Raw genomic sequence first — 26198 nt, forward strand, 5'->3', positions numbered from 1 at the left:
GGGCCGTGTCCTCTCTGGGGGTCAAACAACACTTTTATATAAAATCAAAGCAATACTGTGCTTCCTATAAGAACATACCCCAGAGTAAGCTATTAAGCAATCATTCCCAATCTTCCTGGCGCTTTGACCCTTTAATACAGTTGTGGTGACCCCCAGCCATAAAGTTGCTTTCATTGCTGCTTCATGGCTATAATTTTGCTACAGTTATGAATCATAATGTAAATACCTGCGTATTCTGATGGTCTTAGCCGACTCCTGTGAAAGTGTTGTTTGACCCCCAGAGAGGACACGGCCCACAGGTGGAGAACGGCTGCTTAGAGTTACTCTGGCAACAGGCTTAGGGCAGGCAGATACGTGTGGTGGCAGCTGAGGTAGACCCAGTGTAGGGACCCACACTCTGGGCTTAGAGAGGCTGGAGGTCATCGGTGGAACTAGAGCACAAGAATTTACCTCCCTGAGCCCAGTCTGCCTCAGATTCTTCATGTGGGAAACAGAGACGACATTCTTTGGTGAATAAATGTGCACATGATAATGCACACTCAGCAAATGGTAGCCATCCGATGGACGGTTTAGGTTTTGAAGCAGGAAGCTTTTTTTGTCTGCACCCATGCTGGGACGCTCCAGTTTGGCAATCTCTGGAGTCCCAGCAGCCCCTGGCTTCCCCGGAAGGAAAGTTGAGAGGCTTCCAGGAATCCTGGACCAAATTTAGGCTGGCAAAATAAACCTTTGCTGAGCTGGAGTATTTTTCTCCCTGGCTTCCTGGAGCGGGGAGGGCTGCCCCGGAGGTCTAGGCAGGCTGTGTCTCCTCCATCCCGGCAGCCAACCCTCACTGGCAGCATCTCCAAAGGCAAGCCAATGCTATTTGTGTCTCCTAAGCTTCACGCCACACTGTGCCTTCATGCCTGTTCTTCCTCCACCTCCCCGGAAGAGAATCAGATGAAAGCCAGGTAGGGCATGGGGTGTGGGAGCCAGTGAGACTATAGAAGTGAGACTGTGTTCTGTTATCTGGAACTTCCACTGTGGAACCCAAAGCTCCCAGTGAGCAAGGACTCTGCCTCAGTTTCCCCAGCTGACTCTCAGGGACCTTCCTGCTCACTCAGCTGCTGAAATGATTGGATGTGTCTGTTGAGAACCTCACCCTGCATTGTTGGCTGTGTCTCTGAGGAAAGGGCTTCTTTTTAAGTGGGTTAGAATTTCAGGTGTTCCTGTCCCTATCTGAGTCTGGATGCCTGGGTTTTCTTTTCTGTTGCCCAAGTGAAGCCATCAGGGACAGTGTGAGGTCACTTTGAATAACATGGGAAATAATCCCCACAAGGGGCGCCATTTTCTGTACCCACTATGTGCCAACTTCTGCATTTTGCTCCTGTCTGTCTGTCTATGTATCTATCTATGTATCTATCTTGTCTCATGTAGCCCAGGCTAGCCTGAAGTTCCCTATGTAGCAGAGGATGACCTTGAACTTCTGATCCTTTGGCTTCTACTTCCTGAGTTCTGGGGTTACAAGCATGTGCCACCACACCCAGTTTTTGCAGTGCTGGGAATGAAACCCAAGACTTCACGCACTGTCTACAAGTTCTCTACTTATTGAGCCCCAGCCCTGAGCCCTGTGACATAAAACTTCATTTGATTCAACCCAGTCCTGTTCCTCTCTGCCCATGGAGTGGGTGCCATTGTACAGAGGAGGAAACTAAGGCTTGGAGAGACAGAGTCTGAAATAAGTAAAGTTCTTTACATGCATACATGCATGCCATAGCATTTATACAGAGGTCAGAGGACAATTCTTGGGGTCAATTTTCTCCTTTCATGGTGCGGCTCTGGGGATTGGACTCCAGTGATCAGTTTTGGCAGCAAGCCCCTCTTCCTGCTGAGCCAGCTTGCAAGCCCCAATCCCAAACTTCCATTTAAGAGTTCAAGCTTAGCAGGTGGCCTCTCCAGCAGACTCTTTGCTGCCTTGTTAATCTGCCCCCCTGTGCTGCTGCCGCCATCTGTGTCTGACTCTGAGTTCACAGGGAGAAAAGTATCAGGCCTCTCTGTGGGGGGGGCCTTGCTTCCTCACTGGGACTTGTTTTGCTGGAATTGAGAGCCCAGGAAAGCACGGGGCTGTGCAGAGAGAGGCTCAAGCTATAGTCTAAAGGTTCATGTGTCCTCCATCCATGTCACCCCGCCCTGCTCTGCTTAGAATGTGAGGACGGAAAGAACCTTGGCTGGGAAAGAACCTCATTCAACTGCCCCATTTGTACACATTCCCTCTCACGGCACAAAGCAGAGGCTCCTGGTTTGTTCTCCAACATCGTTAGGTGAAGGAGATTTGGATGAGATGGGAAACTACTAATTTTAACCAGGTTCTCCAGCTAGTCACTGCTACGCAACAAAACGCCAAGAAAAAAAAAAGTGGCGTGTGCACTCGTGTGCATGTGTGCACGAGCATATGCAGGCATGTAAAGGTCCCTTTGCCTCTCTCCACCTTAATTTTTGAGACCGAGTCTCTCACTGAACCTGGCTGGTGCTCGTAGATTCCACTAGGCCAGTCAGACAATGCGCTTCCGGGATCGGTCCGTCTCCATTTGCAGTCCCCAGCTCCTGCTGGCTTTTATCCCAGAGCTGTGGAGCAGGATTTAGGTCGGCACATTTGCAAGGCAGGTACTTTACTGAGCCCGTTCTCAAGCTTTGGGGTTTATTTTCCTTTTTCTTTTCTTTTTAAAGACAGACCTCACTCTAAGCTTAGGCTGACCCCACACTTGAGATCCCCCTGCCTCAGCCTCCTGAGTGCTGGGATGATAGGCATGCACCACTAAACAGACTAAGGCTGAACGAATACCAGAAAGCACTCGTCTACTACTTGGGGAAACTGAGGCACAATTCAACAGTTCTTCACATTGGGAGGTTGCAGGGTCAATCTGAACCTGATGACATCGATAGATATTTGCATCTTCTGGGGAAAAAAAGAAAAGAATGTGCGTATAACTATGCCGGAATACTGGGTGTCCCTGACCCCGAGTCACACCCACGGAAGGCCAGGGCTCTGGACTAAAGGAGGAAAGACTCGTGTAGAAGGGGAGAGACTGAGCCGTCTGTCTGTGTCCTTGTCCAGCCATGCCAATGACACCTGCCAAGGAGATACACTGTGGAAAAATCCTGTGCCAGAGAGTTGAGGGGGTAGTGAACCCCAGCAGGAAAGCACCAGGGACACAATGGACCCCGCAGTAGCAGGTCTTTCTTCATCTTTCTGGCTTCTCCCTCCATCATCCAGTTGGGATGTCAAGGTTAATGACAAGTCCTAATTACTTTTTTGGAGTCCGTCTGTTTCAGGAAGCTGACCTCGAACAGAGCCACCCAGCTGCTGCCTCTTTGCAGGCAGGAGACATGCAAATGCCTTGGAGGGGATCCAGGCAGGAGGAAGTACAATAGGAACACAGAAGGACAACCTAATGGGCAAGGACTGTCACAGACAGGAAGTAGGGGGTGGTGCGGGTGATTGTTTATAAGGCAAGTATTCCCTTCTAGACTTAGTGGGCCTTTGCCACTCAGAGGAAGCCCCCAGCAGCCATGTTTCCATGGAGATGTGGCATGACTGTGTTTGCTAACACACAGGGTGAGAGATTTTTCCTGAGGCTGCTGTATTCCTGATCTCAGATCCCGTAGGACAGCCCTGCGCCTTTCCATTAGGTTCTTGTGTGTGCACAGCTCCCTCAAGTTGTTTCCAAAGATGGTGGGCGGTATCCTCTTCCCCTGCACATGCCAGCCATTCTGCTCGACATGGGACCTTTCCCTTCCATAAGAGACCATGGTCTCAGCCAAAGATATTTAATGAACTTCAGTTTTACACTTCTTGCTGTAAAGGAGCGGGGCGGACTACTGAACGAGGAAGGATTTGAGGGGTCCAGGAAACAAGACCAGGTATCCTCCAATGTAGTCCATCCTATTGGTAGCTGAACTCAGCAAGTGAGCACTCGGCCAATGCCCCATGGAACACAAAAACCACACAACACAGCCATGCCAGAATGCACACACACACATTTTGTGGAATCTGTTGTCGTTACCGAAGCAGATGACAGTTTTCTGAATTCCCTACTTGCCTCCTTGTCTAACCATCAAGGGAGTGTAAATCAACACACTTCGTGAATGGTACCTGTGGGTGGGCCGGGAACTCATTGGCTAAGTCTTTCGCTGAGTTTCTTTAACCTTGAGGCGTCCCATACCTCATCTGTCCAGTCAGGTGGCTCCCAAACCCCTCTCACCCCCTGCTTTTCAACCTCAATACCTACCTGCATGTGGGCCTGGGGAATTCTTCATCTTGAGGGCCGTGCTGTGCACCGTACGATGTTTAAACAGCATCTCTGGGCTCTACCTACCAGATGCCTGTAGGTAACCCCTGCAGCTGTGATAACCAAATGTGTCTCCAGACACTGACCGCTGTTCCCTGATAGCACAGTCATCCCTGGCTGAAACCATTTGCTGTGTCTCTTTGCTGATGGTTCAGAAGATATGGGTGGAGGAGTCTGATGAAATCATAGCTTTTAGGGGAACGATTAAAGACTACACGGAGCTAAATCATCTAATGTCTGCCCCACACAGGGCACTCGAAGCCTCGGCGGTGGCCCTGTGCTGTAGAACACATTATTGCCACTGGCATTTTCTAGATGAGAGAACCGAAGCTCAGAGAGGTTAAGCAACCTGTCCAGAGCCACACAGTTAACAAGTGATGGAACTTGGAACAAGAGTCCAGGCTAGCCCACAGCTGTAGCCTTTTTCTCTAGTCCCATAGAGAGGTATTTCTTGGACCCTGGACCGTGAAATCTCAGATGCTGTGCACTTCCTCTCACCCCTTTGTCCTCGGGGAGAGAAAGGCTCCTTGCTGCCTGACAGCTGAGGAACCTGAAACCGCTTGCCCAGGTGCACACAGCCTTCCTGTGGCCACATGAGACTTTGGAGTTAAGCATCTTTCACACTCTGCTGCCTCTGGGGACCGCCAGCGGTGAGGGGAGTTGACAGATGGTGGAGGAACGTGGAGAGACAGGCATTCACAGGTGTCTCGGATATCTGTCTGACGGATTGTTTCGCTGTTCTCTCTGAGCTCCATTTATCACGACCGAGACGGTGGAGGGGCACAGACTGAGCCACAACCCTAAGCACCGAATGACATAAAATTTCCCTCATCCGACATCCAGGCAATTGGACCAGCAACCAGTGCCACTTGCGAGTGATGGCCCTACACATGCTTCCGTGTCCCCATCTGAAAAGTAGGGGTAAATAGCAGAACCAATCTTGTAGGTGCTCACTGCTCAAAGAAAACATGGTTGGGAGTACTTAGCACAGCACCCGAGACACTAAATACCCCAAGGTGATATGGCAGAATTGGCAAGCTGCCAGGCTCAGGCCCTGAATACCTGCTGTGCATGGGGGGTGGGAGGGCAGCTTGGTCATTTAAGGACTGGTTCTGGGAGCTTCTGCCTGAGTGCCTGGGAGCCTGGGTCTGGCTTCCACCAGAGCAGCCATTTCCTGATCATGGCAGATGGGCTATCTCCATTTCTGACAAAATTACAGCCCCAAAGCTTAATAAATTCCACACTAATATCCCCCTCTTTGGCAATCGGGGGAAGCAAAGAGTGAGCAGAGGGATTCAGGAGTTGATGGGGTCCGGGGAGAGGAGGCGGGAAACAGATAGATGGACAGACAGCACAACACCTACTGTCTGTGCTGGGACTCATTGTGAGGGAGTGTGCAACAGCTGCCCTGCCTGCTCGTTGGTGGGACCCCATAGTGGAGGCATTTTCCGTGCTGGTTTAGGGAACCAGTGCATAGAAACACAGCCCCTAGGTAGGCGGGGAGGCTTCTGTCATGCTGTTCCCCCCTACAGCAGAAAGCCATCTGTCACCTCTACATTTCAGGGTCTGCAGCAATCACTAACTGGCATCCTGGAGAGTGGCAGGGGTGTCGCGGAGGCCAGCTTGGGCTTTTATGGGCTTCCATGTGTTTGGGATTCACAAACACACAGCTACTGGTCTTGGCAGGGAAGGTTGGGGATGGGTTCTCCCCAGAGCCCAGAGCCGTGGTCATGTGTATAAAGGTATAGTTTTGCATGTAGATACTTTTCTTCCAAGTGTGTACTACATATGCCGGGGTACAAGTAGTCCTATGGACCTGTGGTCCCAACCCCTTTGGGAAACCTCTATCTCCAAATGTGTTTATATAATGATTCATAGCTGTAGCAAAATTACAGTTATGAAATAGCAATGAAATAATTTTATGACTGGAGGTCACCACAACATGAGGAACTGAATTAAAGGGTTGCAGCGTTAGGAGGGTTGAGAACCACTGTCCTATGGATGTCTGTTTAGAGCAAGCCTTGAGCTCTGTAGTCACCACAGCCTCTCACAAAATAGAAGGATGGGTTCCTAAGCAGACAGCAGCACCCTGGTCACAGAGACACATGGGAGAACTCGGGAGCACAGAAAGCACGAAAGTCAGCTTTCCAGGCATCGTAAAGTTAATTGGGCATGTAAAGACCTAGCTAACAAGTGACAGCTACTGACAGTGGCCAGCTAATTGGGTGTTTGAGCAGAGGATGAGTGAAAAAGAGACAGGCATAAAATCGGGCTGCCCCAGGGACCATATCAGCATCAACAACCAGAAGGGACATCTGGGTGTTTGATCTCTAGGACCTAAGGTCTCTGAGTGCTACCCACAATAGGAGATTTGAGGGGTGGCTTATGTGACCCTCCTTAGAGCAGAAGCTAGGTAGAAAGTACCAGGGGAGTCAAGGTTATTCAAGGTCATTGAACTGGTTAGTGTTTTTGTCAGCCTGACACAAGCTAGAGTCATCTGGCAAGAGGGAATCTCAGAAAATGCCTCTATCAGATTGGCTTTTAGGTAAGTGTATGGGGACCGTTTTCCTGATTGATGATCTATGTGGGAGGGCCGAGCCCACCATAGGTGGTGTCATTCCCTAGGCAAATGGTCCTGGGAAGCATAAGAAAGGTGGCTGAATGTGAACTTAGGGGGCAAGCCAGTAGGCAGCGTTCTGTGGTCTCTACTTCAGTTCTCACCTCCAGATTCCTGTGTTGACTTCCCTCAGTGATAGACTGCAAACCAAATTAACCCTTTCCTCCCCCAAGTTACTACTGGTCATGGTCTTTATCACTGTAACAGAAAGTTAGCTCAGGCAGACATTGCTACTAGAGAGTGGGCTACTACCGTGATAAACCTGACCATGATGTCTTGGGGAAGACTGGGGAAGGATTTTGGAGCTCAGTGCTGGCAAAGCCACTCAGTGCTCAGAGCTTACAGAGCCATTACAGCTTGGCCTAGCCAGGCTGAAAGAGACAGACAACGGGGGGCCTTGCTCGGAAGACTTCACAGGGGCTGTTTGCAAGCCCCTTGAAGACTCTATGGAGCTGTTTCTCTGGAGTGTTTTGTGAAGGTGTGATTTCCTCTCAGCTGAAGTCAAATAACCAGACATGATTAGAAAAACACAGTGCAGCCAAGGAAGGATTCACGGTTACACCTTTTAGCCTTTTGGCTGCATAGCTCGAGCTTGGGAAACGTCCTTCTCTTATCTGATGAAAGATGGCATGGGTTTCCCATGAGAGGTAAAATGGGGAGGAAAAGCAATGTTTCCTGAGGGGACAGGTGGTGGCTGCCAGCATTTTGAGTTTTCTTTTTTCTCTGCTGCACACAACAACATAGCACCTCCAACCTCATGTCCACAGTCTGACTGACTCTGCACCCCGGCTTGGGGCTCTTTTCCCACTTAGCATATGGAGGCAAGGGTTCACTGGAGGTTCCCCCTTACCTCTTCCTATCTGGCAGGGGGTGGAGCTGGCGTGGTCTGGTCATGGCTCGGGAGTGGAACATCAACCTAGCACACATGAGATCCTGGGTTCCATTCCCAGGACCAGAAAAATAAATTAATTCAGGCATAGTCAAACATTCACAGAGCCCCAGGGGTCTCCTGTCTCTGCCTCTTCAGTGCTATGGTTACCAGCAGGCATCCCCACATCCAGCTTTTTTTTTTTTTTAACTTGGATTATGGGAAATTAAACTCAGGTTCTCATGCTTGAAAGGAGTCCATATTTGATGGTGATGGACAGGCTTCTAGGCAACCCTCTAGAGGCTTTCTAGGATCTTCCAAGGGCTTTATCACCCACTCTTCACTGTGAGCTACAAACCACAAAGGAATGGCCACATCCAGCTCCAGTGTCCCCCACCCCCATCTGTGTCTATAATAAGACAATAAGCCTTTTGGGTTTGTTTATTTGTCCAGTTTGAGACAGACTCTCACTCTATTATCCTGGCATCCAGTCTGACACGGGACTCACAGCCATCCTCCTGTCTCCACTTCCCATGTGCTGGGATTACAGATGTGAACCACTTCACCGAGTTGGACCAGTAAATCTTTGTTTGAAGAAAAGGGCATGGAGAGAATTTGAAGTTAGTAGATGAAATGTCTAAAAGTCCAGATGCCAAAGACCATACAGAGTGCCCGCATGTGCAATGTTTACACTGACAGCTTTGTTGTCTGGTGGGAACCTGGACCAGCAGCATTAAGCAGCACTGATTCAGAGCTTTCTAGAAAGTTCCACCTGAGATCCTTGTGCCAGAATCTGCATTTTGGCCAGTGCCTGCAGTGAGCTTACTTTGAGAGCATTTGTTCCAGATGCTGGCAATGATGGCCAAGCACACACATTCCACAGTTAGCTAGCCTCAAAGCTCTGAAGGCAGATCCCTGGAAGAAGGTGTTCCATGGAAGAAGTGGTGTGAGTTAGGAAAGGCCTGAGCCTGAAGCTGGTAGCACAGAAGGCTGCCGAGGGGCCTGGATTTGTAGTAGGTCAGACATTCTGAAAGTGCTGGTACCTGGAAGCCTTCTCCAGGAGAGGTTCCCTGGTCACTGTCAGATTCTCAAGAACAGAGACTCAGAGGCGGAGAGCTTCTCTCTGCTTGGGACACACCGGAGGCCCCTGATCCTGGGGCGGGGGTTCCTTACTGCCTTGTCTCTGCTCCAGGCGCCTGGTGGACCGTCTGGAGACCATGAGGAAGAATGTGGCTGGAGACGGTGTGAACCGGTGCATTCTGTGCGGGGAGCAGCTGGGTATGCTGGGCTCTGCCTGTGTCGTGTGTGAAGACTGTAAGAAGGTACCGCTACCTGTCTCCCTTTCCTGTTGGATAGCTACATGGGAAAGAGGGATTGGGGTGGGGGCAGGGAGATTGGACTGTGGTTCTGGGGGCCTGGGGTCTGGAGGATGGAGCTTGACTCCTGAAGGGCAACTGCAGGATGTTCAGCCTCCCAAGGCCACCTTGGTCCTGAGTCCTCTCCTGGAAGGTCTTTATGTCTCCATAGAGCTGAGCTCTGTGCAAGATGAACTCAGGAGTCTGGGACATGGATCCTGGCTATGGGTTAGTTAGCAAGATAAGTGTGAAGTCTAAAGAGCATGCTGTGTGTGTGTGTGTATGTGTGTGTGTGTGTGTGTGAACAAATGAGCTTACACATGTATGTGTGTTCCCTTAACATGCCTCAAGATATAACAGACTTAGCAAAGGCAGGCAAGATGGCTCAGCAGGTAAAGGCACCTGCCCTGCAAGCCTAGCGACCAGAACTCAATCCCAGAACCCTGGTCAAATGGAAGAGGACTCCATAGAGTTCTGACACACGCATACTCCAAAAACACCCACAATAGTAGCAAATAGAATTTACTTTTTAAAAGAAAGGCTTAGCAAGCCTCTCTCCAGCCAGCTTGGATGCCTTGAACTTCAACAGCACTCTTTCAAGCAGGGAAACCCCTCCCTGAGCCCTTACCCTGCCCTCCTGAACTGCCTGCAGACAACCCTTCCAGAACAAAGATTCAACTATCGTTGGTCCATCTGATCCCACACAAGGGAATTCAGAGACTCACCCAGTTAGAGATACCCATCATGCCACTGGGCGTCTCCTGCTCTGTGAACCATGCAGCCGATAGGGTATAGTATTGGGGGAAGTTCATCTGAAAAACATTGCATTACCACAACTGTTTTAAGAGACAATTTTGTATACTCCTAGGTTTTCCCATTTGTCCTCAGCTGTTAGGAAGCTCATCTCAGAATACACTGTTCCTTTGTCATGTCTGGTTATTGTTCAGACATTGTTCATCTACTACAGTGGGTGGATTTGTAGTCACAGCTAAAGTTGTCTTGGGTCTTCTGGGAAAAGAAAGAAACTGATAAAACAGATATACTGGCTTCTTTTCTTAAAGACCATGCCAATGGCTTCCTCTGTGGTGGCTGAGAATCTAGATCCACAGGGTGGATTCTTTTAGAGACTTTTCCTCTAGCGCTTGGGGAAGAATCCAGCTCTTGCCATCTGCAGCAAGACCCAAAGTGAAACTTTATTCCAATGAGCCTTCCTCAAGGAAGTAAGAAAGGATTCAGCCCTTAGCTTCCCCTAAAAGGTTGTGAACTCGATTGCTACCCTTCTTCTGCCCGTCCCTAGTCCCCCAACAGCTCAAATCACTCCTCACCTAGGTGTGCTTCTGCATGTGTTTTCCCCACAGAATGTCTGCACCAAGTGTGGAGTGGAGACCTCCAACAACCGTCCGCATCCGGTATGGCTCTGTAAGATCTGCCTTGAGCAGAGAGAGGTGAGTGGCCAGGCCTGGGCCTGGAGGCATTGGGACGGGGTAGGACTTGGAACCTGAGGGCTCAGCCTGGTTCTTGTGTCTTGTGGGTTTGGTGGGAAAGGAAACAGCTTAGGGCTGGGATGTGGTTGAGTGGGTAGCATCTTTGCCTAATACATCCGAGACCCTGGATTCAGTCTCTAACTGGGCATGGTGGTGCTCACCTGTAATCTTAGCATTGGAGTGGTAGAGGCAGGGAGAGTAGGAGTTCAAGGCCATTCACAAGCACATAGTGGATCTGAGGCCAGCCTGGTCCATGAGACCCTGTCTAAAAACATCAAAGGAACGAGTTTGGCTGGTGAGACAGCAGAGTGCGTGTTTCCATCTCCCTTCCTGTGCCTTCTCTTCTCTTTCCTTTGCCTTCTTTATCACCGCTTTCTGACTTCTTCCCTCCCTACCCCTGTCCCTCACTTTCTGAGTCTTCCTCTTCTAAGTATCTCCCTCCCTCCCCCCTCTTCCCCCAAACCCAAATAGGTGTGTGCACATGTGTATGCTGGTACGCTTGTCCAGATGTGAACCTGTGGAAACTAGAGGTCAACATCCGGTGTCTGCCTTCATTGTCCCTGCCCTGCTTTTTTTTTTTTTTAATAATTTATTTATTTTTTTCTCAAATTGTAATTCATTCACACAGGGGTTATAAACACAGAAAGGCAGGGTGTGGGGAAGGGGATGACACTGGAGTGTGGGTGTTCAGGGGGAATACAGATATCTTTCAGAACCGGGTATCGGCTGGGTGAAGGTTCAGGGGACAGGTCACTATGACTCTGCCTATGACTCGCATGTCCTTATCTAAGTTGGTATTGTCTGCCAAGGCTACCTATTTACAAGGTCTATGACTACTCAGGCTGGTAAATTTCCACAAAAGCTGCCTGTTTACAATAGCTTATAGCCATCTGTTTCAATGTTTTTCCACAGAGACCCAAGACTTGGTGTTAGTATACATGTATGACAGGCCTATTGCTGATTTTAGGTCTATGGCTGATTTTAGGCCTACAGCGTGTAATCAGGGCTGCCCCTGACATCTCCTCCCTTCTCTAAGTATAGAAGCCTGCCCTGATTTTTGAGTCAGAGTCTCTCATTGAGTGTGGAGCTCAGGTATTCAGCTATGTAGCCAGCAAGCACCCAGAATCCTCCTACTTCTATCGCCCAGGTCTGGAGTGACAGGCACATACTGCCCAGATTTGATGTGGGTGCTTGAGATTGGAGGTTTGGTCCTCAGGTTTGCACTTCGCTCACTGAGTGACTCCCTGGGCTCCCTGCACACCCTCCCCTCCACTGCCTGCTGCCTTCCCCCTGTTTTCTACTCCTCACTTTCTCCTTTCTCCCCTATTTTATCTCTTCACCTCTGCTTCCTTCTCTTCCTTCTACCTCATCCTCTGCCTCCCCCATGCTTCAGCCCCTTTCTCCTCTGTCCATGCTCTGTTCTCGTTCTCTCTCTCTCTCTCTCTCTCTCTCTCTCTCTCTTTCTCTCTCTCTCTCTCTCTCTTTCTCTCTCTCTCTCTCTCTCTCTCTCTCTCTCTTCCAGACCTGGCTTTGTGTTGTTGATTTTACCTCAAATCATCCCAGTTCCTGTACCACTCACCCCCTGCTGCAGACACTTGCCTTGGAGACATGGTCTTGATGGCCACGTTCTTTCTCCTCAGCCTCAGGACAGCAGAGCACTCAGGGAAGGTTTGATGAAGGTGCTATTCATGGCAGAGTTGGGGATACCAGCAGAGTCAAAGGAATCTCCTACAATCTCAAGATGAGCAATCCTAGGGCTTTGATTGCACTCCCTGGTCTGAATAGAAAGACACAGTCATCAGGGAGCTAGGTGGAGGGAACAGGGGTCATCACCATCCAACAGGGGAGAGAGCCAAGGGGGTAGACATAGTGACTTTTCCCTCTCCACATCTGCAAATTCCTCTTTTGTTCTGGACCACACAAGCCACAGGACCAAAGTCACGGAAGTCCAATTACTATGTGCCATACTAGGTAATCCTGTAGGGAATATAGCAAGATGGAACATGGGATCTTCCAGATGTCCCAACATCATCCTGTCTAACTTGAAGTCATAATAGAGGCCTGAAGTCTTGAACAAGATGTCAGGAAGCAGGTCACCTGTTTTGTCTCTTTGAGACAAGGTCTCATGTAGCCCAGGTTGACCTCAGACTTGAATTCCTGATTCTCCTGCCTCCGTGTTCCAAGGATTGGAACTTACAGGTACATCCAACCTTCTTTACATCAACTGCAATGCCACAGTTATGAGAGAATCATCATTGAGTTTCCGCTGTTCCTCTGTCTGCCTGTTTAGTTATTGGGTTGATCCTTGGCATGGTAAACATTCAACTTTCTCCATCAATAAAATGGCCATCAGGTTTGTGAGACTGATATGGGGACAGATACATGTGCCCAGTGTCATGCCCATGAGTTTTGGAGCAAAGATGAAAACTAGCAGTTGGTTGCCATGTCTCCCATATGTGTCTCCCTTCCTTCCCAGGTCTGGAAGCGCTCAGGAGCATGGTTCTTCAAGGGTTTCCCCAAACAGGTCCTTCCACAGCCCATGCCTATAAAGAAGACAAAGCCCCAGCAGCCTGCTGCTGAGCCAACCACCCAGGAGCAGCCTACACCTGAGTCCAGGCATCCAGCCAGGGCTCCAGCTCGAGGTAGATCAAAGCTAACCCTTTTCAGCACCTTGGACATGTCCAAGCCTACTGGTCTACCTCAGTGCATCCTAGCAAAGTACCTGTTGCTAGTTTCTGGCCCCTAATCTAGGATTCCTTAGCCCCATCACAATTCATCTTCAACTTTATTTGGGAGGGCAGTACAGGGAACTTTCTAGAAAAAAGCTAGCTTGCCAAATGGCTTTGCTATCTTCCTTAGTAGGAAATTGAAAAGTACAAAAGAAGAAGAAATTAAAATTAGAAATTGGGAGAAGACTGCCACTCACCTGAATATACCCTGGAACCTGGGGTCTTGAGCTTGCTAAAAAAGATTTCCTGGTTTTCTTGTATTTATTCTTCCTCTACCCTCTATCTCGTCCTCTTCTTTCTCTCCCTTCTTCCATTTCCTTCTCCTTTCCCCCTCCTTTCCCTTCCCCCTCTCTTTCTTCTCTCCTTTCTCCTCCTTTTTCTTCTTTTTGGATAGAGTTTTATGTATCCCAGGCTTCTTTGGAACTCACTTCATATCTGAGGACTTGGTGACTTTGCACCTTGACCTCCTGCCTCTGCCTCCCAAGTTCCCAGAGTTACAAGTGTGCTACACCATGCCTGATTTTCTACTTCTGTTTCTTCTATTGACTATAAACAATTCTGAAACTGGACTAATTAAAATTGAAAGATGAATAGGAATTAAATTAGCAAAAGAAATTAATTATCAACACTATTAATATCAAGGCCGTTATCCGAGTATGGTTATTAATAATTAAAGTGATCATTGAGAGAGAGGCAAGCAGGAAGAAAAATGACTTCATAAAGTCACATTTGCTTTGGACAGCACCACTTGGACTGGCCAGATAAAGCCCTTGTAATAATCTCAATTAACACTGGATATTAAGATCTAACTGAAGCAGCAATGCTGGAGCATCATTTCTCAGAAGAGAGCTAGAGATGCAGGCTTCAAATCAAAGCACCTGACCCAGCCTCTCATAGGATGGCTTCTCAGCGTGCCTTGCATGAGGCCTGTTGCCAAAAGGTTTTCTTCATGGGTAACACGAGCCTTTCTACTTCTTGAAGAATCACCAAGTTTTCAACATACACTATGTCCCTGAGGAGTGTGCAGTCCCACCTACCATCCTTCCTCCTGGTCAGCCTTTCATCCCTCTTCTAGGACTGCCCAAGCCTCAGCCCACAGGCCATATGCAGCCCAAGGTAGCTATGGGTGCAGCCCCAAACAAAATTGTAGACCTGTTTTAGAACATAAGAATTTTTAGTCTTTTCCTGGTAACACAACTTTGTGGTGCCTGATCGTGAATTCACAAGTAACAATGCTGTGCTATGATGTCACGCCTGCCAGTGTAGGTAGAAGAGAGAGTTTTTGTTTTGTTGGTCTATGCTTGTATCTTCATGGTGATGAAGGAATGAGACACCAAGAACAAGCCAGCTCAGGGGAGAGGCTGGTGGGAAACATGGTTAATGTTTCAAAAACAGTTCTTGGGAAGAGAGGGTGAGATCACTGTGGATCCCTGGAGTAAGAATTCTGTGGACTCCAGAAAACCAGTATTCTGAATTCTCTCTCTCTCTCTCTCTCTCTCTCTCTCTCTCTCTCTCTCTCTCTCTCTCTCTCTCTCTCCAGGTGACATGGAGGACAGGAGGCCCCCAGGACAGAAGCCAGGTGGGTTCTGTTAACTGTATTCCACTCTGGCACCCCATTCTATCACCTCCCTCTCTCTGTGCAAGCCATGTCTTTCCTTGCAGGCCCTGACCTCACCTCTGCTCCTGGGCGAGGAAGCCATGGGCCTCCCACGCGCAGGGCCTCTGAGGCACGGATGAGTACAACCGCCCGGGATTCTGAGGGCTGGGACCATGGTCATGGTGGGGGTGCTGGAGATGCCAGCCGGAGCCCAGCAGGTGAGCGAGGTGGGCATTGGTACCTTTATTGAATACCTACTGTATACCGTATTTTGTTCCCATGTTTGCATCATTTATTCTGGTCTATACTCAAGGCGTCATTCAAATCTAGCTCCAGACATAACTGTGACCATAACTCTTCTTGCCCCCAAGTGGCATATGAAGACCACATGAGTCTTTGCTTTGCTTGACTCATTTGACTTTGAGCAAAGTGAATATCCATCTAATTACTTTCCTCTATGGCCTCGGCTGTCAGTGTCAACGGGTGGGATAATGGGTCAGGACATAACTGGCTGACAGGTGCCACCATCAGGGCCCAGTAGATTATACTATGAAATAGTATGGAGAGAGTCTTGGCTGCTTGACTTTGAAGGTGAAGACTGATAGCCTGGGCATGTATTTCCTGTGAGCCTGTGTCTGAGCCTCAGGAGACTGCCCCTGGTTTTGTAGAGAGGGCATGGGTCTCAGTGTGGTGACTGAGTGTTCAGGACCCACAGTGATCTCTGATATCCACTCACCAACACACATGTACATACAGAAAGGGGGGAAGGGAGGGAGGGAGGGAGGGAGGGAGGGAGGGAGGGAAGGAGAGAGAGAGAGAGAGAGAGAGAGAGAGAGAGAGAGAGAGAGGAAGGTTATCTCCCTATTTGCCCAAGATGGCTTCGAACTCATGATCCTCCTGCCTCAGCCCCAACCCCCAAGCACTGGGATTACAAGTGTGCACCCTCACTCCTGGCTCAGTACTCACATCCAAAATTGTAGCTTTTTATTCCCTCATCCCTGTGACAGGATGAAGGACATAACATCAAAGGAGGGGAGATGAATTTAGCTCACAGCATCAGAGGTCTCAGCCTGTCACAGAGAGGAGGGCAAAGCTTAGCAGCTCACACAGCAGCTGGCAGGAAGTGGTCAGTTCCCTCCAGTGAGACCCCGCCTCCTAAAGTTTCCACCACTTCCCAGAATAGTGCCACCAACTGGAGGTCAGGTGCTCAACACAGGAGCCTGTGGGGACATTTCAGCCTAACATTTAGCTAGCTCTTCAGTTCCCTCCTTCCTGACAGCAAGGTCGGGCTCCCACCATCTGCTGCCCACACTTGCTAGTGAACCCATGGCTCAGATGGACAGAGAACAGAATCCCAGGTCTGACCACCAGAGTACATTTATGGAGCACCTATTGTATACCAGGTACTCCCCAGAGCTTTTCTCCCAGAACTTCTTAATGACTCCCTGCCACAGCCCCGGCATGCAAGTGTGAGACTTTCATCATCCCAACTCTACAGATGTAAAAATTAGACTCAGGAAGGTGGGTGGCTTTTCTGACTCTTGCTACACAGCTGACAATGAGTGAAAATCAGAATTAAACCTGCATCTACTCAACCCTGAACTCCCAACATCTTTTCTCCTCCAGTGGTGAATCCTATATTGACCATGCTTTTTGATTTTGTGAAGCACACAGTATTTATGATATTTAATTCACTGTTTTAGCCATTCCTCACAGCATAGCTGACTCAGTTCCTTGGCTCGGTGGAGGGCTGAGGGCAAGAGAAAGAAAGACAAGGAGTCATCTGGTAAAGACCAAATGCTATATTTTTTTTTTTAACTGCATAGCTCCCTTTTATACTCCCCACAAAACAGGAACACAAACAGGAACAGGAATAAAAACAGGAACAAAGAACAAAACAGGAACAAGGAGACACACTTGGCAGCCTACCACCCAAGCTTGGATTTCTCCTTGAGCAGTCTTCTCAGGGAAATGCATAGAGATGGGGGAGTGGGCACAACAGCACAGGTGCAGAGGGTGGTGACTCACAATACAACCATCACCACCAGCCACCTCCAGAATGTTCCCTTGTCTCCAGCTGAGATTTTTGTAGCCATCAGACTGTAACTTCTCTTTGATCTCTTTCCTTCCCCAGAACCTCCAATCTTATTTTCCTACATGTAAATTTGACACACTTAGGTGGAATCACACAGCATTTACCTTTTTTACCTATTTCACTTCACTGAGAGCTCTACACCTTCAAGGTTTATCCATGCTCGAGCATTTCTCAGACTGTCCTTCCTTTTTTAGGGTTATATAATATTCCATTGAATAGACATACCACATTTTATTTATCCATTCAGACCAAGGGCCTTTAGGCTGTTACTACCTCTACCTTTAGCTGTTGTGAACTGAGCTGTTATGAACATCTCAGACAGATATCTATTTAAACCTTTGGAGTAGAGACTTACAAGCAAGAATGTCCCAAAGTTGGGCAGTTCTATATTTAAATTTTTTTTTAAAGAAACCATCATCCTGTTTCCTATGTAGTGTAGACAGAATACTTTTACATTTCTGTCAATAGTAAACCCAGTTTCTATATACCTTAGTCAGTACTTGTGACTGTCTGGTTTGTTTAGTTGTTTTGTGTGTTTGCTTGCTTGCTTGCTTCTGGAAACAGGGCTTCCCGGTGTAGCCAGGCTGGACTGGTGTACACAGTAAGCCTCCTGTCTCACCCTCTTTTGAGTGGTATGGTTATAGGCACAAGCCACTAAATCAAACTGCTGGTTTTGGTTTGCTTGCTTTTATTTTTGAGATAGGGTCTCACCATGTAGCCCTGGCTGGTCTAGAACTCACTATGTAGAACAGACTGCCCTCAAACTCAGAGATCCACCTCTTACCAATTTTCTTTGTGAATGGTGTCAGGATTCATCAGTGACACTAACTGGTACCAGCGCCTGCTCTGCACTGATCACATGGTTAAATTCTCTGCATGTAATATAATCCCATCGACAACTCACTGGGGTGGGTTCCAGGCAAGCATACCACACTGATCTGCACTCATGGGTCCGCTTTATTGTTTTATTTTGAGATGGGTTTGGTCTTGAGCTCACTCTGAGTCCCAGGCAGAACTTGAATTTGCAAGTCTCCTACCTCAGCCACCGAGTGACTGAGATGACAGGCCTGAATCCCTGAGCCCAGCTTAGCTGTGCTTTTCAGTAACTCCTGAGATTTGCCCAGAGGGTCTGGGCACCGAGGAGAAGACAGAGGGACCAGAGAAGGGCTGGAAGCAGAGCGGGACAGCCTCCAGGGGAGCCTCAAGGGAGTGTACACTAGTGTGTGTGTGTGTGTGTGTGTGTGTGTGTGTGTGTGTGTGGTGTGAATTATGCTGTCTTTCTCCTCCTCCTGCAGGTTTGAGGCGAGCTAACTCAGTCCAGGCCTCCCGCCCCACCCCAGCCCCAATGCCAAGTCAGGCACCTCCTCAGCCGGTGCAGCCAGGTACCAGCCACACAGCCACTGTGTGCCCTGCATCCTGCAGTAGTGACCCCAGTCCCATTGCTCTGCAGTGCGGAACCCTGAGCTCTCTCCTTAGACCCTGGGGGTTGGAGGAGGCTCTGCTTAGAGCTGGACTGTGTCAGAAGGAGGGATGGGCAGAGCATCCTGTCCACTGTGAAGGGACAGGGCTCCCCGTGGTAACTCCTCCACATCTGAGAAGGAAGTGAAAGCAGGGACTGGGGTGGAGGAGGGTGGGATCTCCAAGCTGAGGTTCAACCTGGGCTTCTGGGATGCCAGCACCCCCCCACCCCCCACAAAGGTACAGTTCCTAATATCCTGGAAACTTCTCCACATGATTGTCTGCTTCCTGTCTAACCTGTGTATCAAGAGAGGGAAGGACAGATACCCGGATTTGTGTCTTCATCACCACCCCCTTTTCCTCCTCTTGCAGGGCCTCCTGGGGGCAGCAGGGCCACTCCTGGGCCAGGACGATTCCCAGAGCAGAGCACAGGCAAGTGTGAACTGCCTCAGTCTCTACACGGACACATTTACTCAGGCTGTAAACCAAGACCAGTCTGACCAGGTCTCCTTTCTAAACCCCTGGACAATCCACACTGATAAGCCAGTTTCTGTGGCTCAGAGCATAGACTGCTGGTCCTTCCCTTCCTGCTGTGTGATTCCTGGCAAGTGACTAAACCTTTCTGAGTGTCAGTTTTTTTTCTATAAAGTGGGAGTCAGGCTTCCTTCATAGTCTTGTTGTAAAGACTAAACAAACTAAAACAATTTTTTTTAAAAATAAGCTTGCTGGGCAGTGGTGGTGCACACCTTTAATCCCAGCACTTGGGAGGCAGAGACAGGCATTTCTGAGTTCGAGGCCAGCCTGGTCTACAGAGTGAGTTACAGGACAGCCAGGGCCATACAGAGAAACCCTGTCTCGAAAAACCAAAAAAAAAAAAAAAAAAAAAAAAAAAAAAAAAAAAAAAAAAAAAAAGATAATAAGCTTAAAAAACAAAACACCTTTTGTGGAGCCTGGAGTGTGTTTGGCTCAGGATAAATGAACAGTGATTACTCTGACCCACATAAAAGCAGGTCTCAGATGCCTGGTCGTCATGGTTACATGGGAGCTATTGTTTTTTCATGGACCCTCAAGGTTTAATGCAACTAACATTGACTGCCATAGAAACAACTCTGGATTCGGTAACTCCCATTCTACAAATAAGGAAACTAAGGCTCAGAGATGTTAAGTAACTGGCCCTGGGTCACACAGCTGAGGCTGAGAGGTTCATGCTGTCTAGCTGAGTCCACCCCCACTGACTGAGCCCTGTGAGGTTTTTCTTGTCCCCATCTTGTCCGAATCAAACCTGGTCTTGCACACTCAGGGGCCTGCCCCTCATTTTGAGTGCAGCCTGGGAACCCGCATTCTGAAAGCTTCTTCTAGCCTCATTGCTACAAAACAGACTCAACACTGTCTCTTTTCTCCCCACAGAGGCTCCTCTGAGCGACCCTGGCTATCCAGGGGCTGTCGCCTCAGCCCGGGAGGAAAGGACAGGACCTGCTGGGGGCTTCCAGGCAGCGCCCCACACTGCAGGCCCCTATTCCCAGGCGGCCTCTGCACGCCAGCCACCGCCTGCGGAGGAGGAGGAGGAAGAAGCCAATAGCTATGATTCCGATGAAGCAAGTAGGTGGCTCCCGGGGATGGGGCATGTTGGGAAAACTCACCCAGAAACTGAACCCAGTGGGGTAGAAACGGGACTCTGGGGCCCGTAGATGTCCCCTAACTGCTAACAAGTGTACCCTAAAAATCTGTGGTTTTGGAGATCAAAGCCAGGGTCTTGAGTGTGCAGGCTCTGCCATTGAGAGCAGCTCCCCCGCGTTGGGATGGCCAGTGAGCGCCACCGTGTGGCCAGTGTCGGAACTACATATTTCATGGAGTAAAGCGTGGGGTGGGTGGGTGGGTGGGGCAGCATCATTGAGCCATTTAAAGCCTGTAGTGGGATTTTTTGAGGTTCAGCGGGGCGGTCAGCTACCAAACAGAATTATCTGGTGGTCCACAGCCCCACGAAGCATGAGTCAACGTGTCCAATATGTGTCTCTATAGGCAGTCAATTTTTCTCCTTAAGACCAGGATGCCTGCAACGTCATCCACTCAATGATTTGTCAACCACCTACTGTGTCCCTCTTGGATTCAGACACAGAGGGCCAGGGACACCCATACACGCGTGCACGCCACCCGCCCATGCATAGGGGGCTTTTTCTTCTGCTAAGGCTGAAGCAGCCAGGATGGGTGCTACTGGGAGGTGGGGTGACCTGGTTGGGACCCCTGTCTGTATTGCTCCCTATGTAGGCTGACGGGTGGGGTAAACCAAGGCACTGCAGGGAAAGTGCTTAGTAACTGGACACCACTGTGCTGGGCTGAGCACACAGGAGGAACAGCAGCTGTGTTGTTCAAATGGCGGAGACCAGAGAGTGAATGCTGGCGGAGCTGAGCTCTGGGCGGGCCTGCCCTCCCGCCAGGGCCACCACACTTCCTACTTCCTGTCCCTAGTGAGTGGAGACGAGACAGGCTCTCTTCTCATTCTGCGTATAGTCTTGGAAAGGCTCCCAACGACTCAGAAATGGCCAGCGTCTTAGTTAGGGTTTCTATTGCTGTGATAAACACCACGACTAAAAGCAGTTTGAGAAAGAAAGGGTTTGTTTTATCTTCTGGCTATAATCCATGATGAATGGAAGTCAGGGTAGGAACCTGGAGGCAGGAGCTGATGCAGAGGCCATGGAGGGGTGCTGCTTACTGGCTTGCTCCCCATGGCTTGCTCAGCCTGCTTTCTTATAGAACCCAGGACCACCAGCCCAGGGATGACTCCACCCACAGTGGGCGGGACCCTCTCCCAAGATAATATTCCACAGGCCACTCCCCTCATTTTCTCAGTTGAGATTCCCTTCTCCCAAATGGCTCTAGCCTGTGTCAAGCTGACGTAAACTAACAAGCGTAGCCAGTGAGTGAAGAAAGGCTCCAGTCACTCAACGGCCACACCATGTGGTATAGCAGCTGTCCCCGTTGTTCCGGGGGCTTACCAGAGTCAGGGGTCTGTGGTCTCAGGGAACAAAGAGGGAGCCTTGTCAGTCTCAACAGCACTCAGTATCTGCCTTCCGCGATCCTTGTCCTGGCTGCTCTTCCACCCTCCTTCAGTCATCCCAAGTGTGACCTCTCTGAGCAGGGTTGGTTACAGCAAGCTTGGCTTCTCTGTTCCTCACTGGCTTGTCTTTGTCACTGACAAGGATTTATTGACTTCACACCCGGTGCCTCAAACTGCTCCAAGCACTAGGACATTAGGGGCAAAAGAGAACAGGGGAGAAGGAGACAAAGGATGAATGAGGTGATCTCAGGCTGAGTAATCTCTCCAATGGCTGCTTAAGGCAGGGCTGTTCTCTAGGAAGTGACTTTTGAGCCAAGCTGTAGGGGCTTGAGAGGGTGTGAGCCATGTGGGAGAGCATTCTTAGGAAGGGGAACAGCAAACGCTCACTTTCATTCATTCCTTCAGCACACACAGAAATACCTACTATATGCCCTGCACATAGTAGGGACACATAGTAGTCAATCAGTCATCCCAGCCCTTATCTTCAGGGCACTCTCAATCTGCCAGGGGATGAAGTCACTAAGTAAACACGTTTACAAATGATTGCAGAAGGCCCCCAGGAGAGAGGTCTGCCAGGATGGAGTATCGGACCAGGGTCTGCCCTCCCTCTTCTCTGTGGTCCCAATGCCTAGCCGAGGCTGGGCACATTGGTAAAGCAAAATGTTTGTAGATTGACTAAATAAATGCTTTTCTTGGCTCCTGTCTCTGTTGCCTGCAGCCACGCTGGGTGCCCTGGAATTCAGCCTTCTCTATGACCAAGACAACAGCAACCTGCAGTGCACCATTATCAGGGCGAAGGTGTGTGGGGACCCCTGGGGAGGCTCTGGTTTTCCTAAGAGACTCAGGTGGGGATGAACCCCAGGCCTGACTCCTGTCATCACTGACTGTGGCAATGAGAGATGAGAACAGGGTTGTCCTCAGCCATGGCAGACTTCCTTGGTGGTGGTGATGGAGGGGGACTTCTTCTAGGGATGGTCCTGTGGCTGTTTCCTGAGAATGGAGGCAGCTTGTCTGTGAGGGCTGCCCAGACTACCCCACAGCATACCAGAGGGAACACTGTGGGTACCACTGAGACGTAATGACAGCCTGACTTGGTGACTAGGTTTTCCATTGTTTTCTGCTGATGTATTTGTCCACCAGGGGTAGTAATGGGGGGGGGGACTGTGGCTGTGGATAGTAAGGGGGTGGAGAGGGAGACGCCGCAGAAGGCTGTGGGGTGTGTGGGGGAGTGAGAGCTGAATGATTCCAGACCCTGGGAGATCCTCCCCCCATCCCGCTCCCGAGATGAACTTAAGTCTGAGACCCCAGGAAAACCAGCAGGATCTGGACCAGACCCTGCCAGAGCAGATGCTGGCCCAAGCTACCTCACTGCTGTGCTACTGGGGGCAGGTGGTAGTGTCTGACCCTCTCTGACACATTGGGGGTGACAGTGGTGTTCTTCCCTCAAGGTCGGCTGGGAAAACTGAATGCAAAGTGAGTGATGGGTCATCTGTGGGTATCTCTGTATCCGATGGCCTGCCGTAGAAATGATAAGGCCTCCTCCATCTGACTCCTCAAATGTCCCAGCTTGGGACATTGGGAGGATAAACAAGAGACAACATGCTTAAAGCAAGTCCTACATCAACCTACCTTCCCTCCAAAGCCATTTCTTTGGCATGCACTTATTGAGCCCCTACTGTGTATGGGGCTCTCTGGTGAGTGCTCAGGTACATATTCTCTCCTCCCTCCTGTTTTGGTAATCAGACGAGGGAGGCATTTTTATTAGCCCCATTAGTCAGGTGGAGAAACTGAGGCCAGAAAGCTAATGCCAGGAGTTATATCCCTGGAGAGATGAGGTTCACCTTGAAAGGCAAGATCTCATGCATTACTCCCTGAGCCCCACAGACCTGTGGACACCATGGCCCCATCAATCAGATGAGCAAGTTGAGGTCATGGGCAGGACTCCTGCCAGTGTGTCTGAGCTGCAAAAGCTTGAGGGTTGCCCGGATGAATGAGGCCAGCTTAGCGCATCTCAGAAAATAATGATAAAACGCAAACACCTTCTCCAGGCCTGGAGGAGAGACAGAGACCGTGAGTCTCACTCTCCAAATGGGGGAAACTGAGGCCTCAAGTGAATACAAAGGTCAGGCCCGGGATTTGGGAGTGCCTCTGCCCCCAGCCTCTCCTCTCTGCTAGCTATGCTGGGATGTCTTCTCCATTCCCCAAGAGATTTACATCCCTCCACTCAACAGCACGGAACTGGGTTCAGAGAGGCATGGAAAGCTGCCCAGGGCCACACAGCTAGGGAGTGGCATGTCATTAAACTCAGCACCGGATGCCAGCATTGTCTTCATGATACAGCATCCCTCTGTTCTGTCCCCACTGGGTGAGACAGATGCCATCGCCTGCTGTGTCTGGAGGACTCAGGCCTCTTCCTCTTCTCGCAGGGACTGAAGCCCATGGACTCCAATGGCTTGGCAGATCCTTATGTGAAGCTGCATCTGCTTCCTGGAGCCAGCAAGGTACTCAGAGGCCCTGGGTCCTGCACGGGCTCTCAGCTCAGAGCCTGAGCGCCCCTCCCCACGATGGGCAAAGCCCTCACAGTGTGGGGAGGGGCAGCACCCCCCAGAATGAAACTCTGGAGCCCAGCAGCTGCCAAAGGCCAAGAGGGAGGAATCACACATGTGCAGATATGTTCGTGGGTCCCAGTGCTGGTGCAGTCTGCCTGCCCCTTAGCTAGTCACAGCCAGTCCATGGGTGTATACATAATGCAGCAGCAGCTTTTCCAGGGTTTAGGGCTAAGTCCTTGGATACTGCCATGCTGCTGAAGGGACACGGGCCCCGCTCTTCCCTGCTCCCTGTGCGAGCCTTTCTGAGCTCTGGGATTAATTTCCCTCTTTGGTGGCCCCACTCGGAAAGTGGGAGCTGCCTCTCTGGCTTTCCTGTTTTGCTTTTTTTTGTGTGTGTGTCAGAGGTAGATTGGGTGTCTTGGGGGACAGAGGGAACCCAAGGTTTTATGTTCCTGGGACAATGCCTGTTACACAGTGCTGTGAGTTTCAAATATTTAGTAAGGTAAGAGAGGGCACACACATGCATCTATATATGTTTAAACACATGCAAACACACATACATGTATATGTACATACATGCATATGCACATATACATACATTCGTGCACACATACATGTATGCACATGCTTTGTCTCATCTTTGTCTTTGAGTTAAGGACACGCCCACGCCTGTCTGTGACTATGGTCCCTTCTCCTCCTCCATCCCACTGGTGACGTTTGCTGCCTATCAAAACCCATGTAATTCCCATCATTCATGTACACATTCGTGTGGGTTAGGGCCACCCAGCCTCCTCTCGTACTGTAGGTGTATTTCCGGTCTTCTCTCCCGGAGTGGAATGAAAAAGTTTGTACTGTTTTTTTAAAAGGTTAGGCCTGGTGGCACAGACTTATATAACCCCAGCTACTGGGCACTTCTGAGGCAGGAGGATCACAAGTTCAAGGCCTGCCTGAGTAGCTTAGTGAGCCCCGTCCAGAGATGTATGTTTATTATGTTTGTTAGTGTGAGGGTGTTGAAGCACCTCCCTACTCTGTGCAAGACTCCGGGTCCCAGCCTCACTACTGTGAGAGGGAGGAAGGGAGGCTGCCTCCCCCACCCCACCCCCGAAGACTTTCAGGCATGGAGGACACTGCCTGAGGACTCAGGAAATATCTCCACACCCCTGCCTCAGAACACATGGCATCATTTCTGCTATAAATCATGTCTGTCTCCAGGAGACACACCCAAGCTTTCTCACTTAAGGGGGTGTTGGTCAAGGAGGCTCTCCAGGTTGGCTCTGCTGACAGGTGCCTGCCTGCCTGTCTGTCTGTCTGTCTGTCTCCTGGGGCTCTCTAGTCTAACAAGCTTCGTACGAAGACCCTGCGCAACACTCGGAACCCTGTGTGGAACGAGACGCTGCAGTATCATGGCATTACGGAGGAGGACATGCAGAGAAAGACACTCAGGTGCCTGCAGGCGGCAACGGAGGGCGGGGCCATGGGGCGGGGCCATGGGGGCGGGGCCATGGGGACGGCACCACGGAGGGCGGAGCCAGACCTTACAAACAGCGTGGACTCCAGAAGGAACTGTAAATACAGTGGGGCTTCCGTATCTAAGTGCATGTGGCTGTGAGCCTGTGTTGTCCAGGCAGCTGTGACAGACATCTGCACATGCTCAGGACAGATTGAGGGTTTTTTTTTGCCCCTGGTTGACTGAATGTGTTTGGATGTAGAACCCACAGTTAGAGAGGCACAGCTGAGACCCATATGCATGGTGCAGCGTTGTACCTGCCTGTCATCCCAGTATTTGGAAGGCTGAGGCAGGAGGATCAGGGATTCTGGGCCAGACTGGACTACATAGTGAGTTTTAGTCTAGCCTGGGCTACATTGCAAAATCTTGTCTCAAGAAAAGGTGGTATGTACTGTGTGATCTTGTATACACAGGATCAAATGCAGACACATGGCCCCTCGGAGGCATGAGTGACTGTCTTAGGGTAAGGGAGGGTTTAGGGAAGGACGCTGAGGGCCTCTGGGCACTGGAATGTTCTAGCTGTTTACGTGAGCAGTGGTTATAATACACAGACTCCCTC

The 26198-nt window shown here is 49.9% G+C and overlaps 1 protein-coding gene across 3 annotated transcripts in view; it reads left to right on the top strand.

Moving 5' to 3' along the window:
* Rph3a (rabphilin 3A) overlaps positions 1-26198 on the top strand; it is a 72699-nt gene that overhangs the window by 39805 nt on the left and 6696 nt on the right. Inside the window, exons 6-16 of one of the 3 annotated variants that reach the window (XM_028766157.1) lie at positions 9003-9132; positions 10524-10610; positions 13126-13291; positions 14919-14957; positions 15041-15202; positions 18366-18452; positions 18901-18960; positions 19936-20127; positions 22302-22381; positions 24010-24084; positions 25466-25575. In XM_028766157.1, coding sequence (XP_028621990.1) covers positions 9003-9132; positions 10524-10610; positions 13126-13291; positions 14919-14957; positions 15041-15202; positions 18366-18452; positions 18901-18960; positions 19936-20127; positions 22302-22381; positions 24010-24084; positions 25466-25575 — 1188 coding nt within the window. Of the gene's footprint in view, positions 1-9002; positions 9133-10523; positions 10611-13125; positions 13292-14918; positions 14958-15040; positions 15203-18365; positions 18453-18900; positions 18965-19935; positions 20128-22301; positions 22382-24009; positions 24085-25465; positions 25576-26198 lie in introns of all 3 variants that reach the window. The other 2 variants (XM_028766158.1, XM_028766159.1) reach the window with 2 other exon arrangements.

The sequence above is a fragment of the Grammomys surdaster genome, unplaced genomic scaffold, assembly GCF_004785775.1.
Source record: "Grammomys surdaster isolate TR1022 unplaced genomic scaffold, NIH_TR_1.0 166, whole genome shotgun sequence".
In the NCBI taxonomy this organism is placed as follows: domain Eukaryota; kingdom Metazoa; phylum Chordata; class Mammalia; order Rodentia; family Muridae; genus Grammomys; species Grammomys surdaster.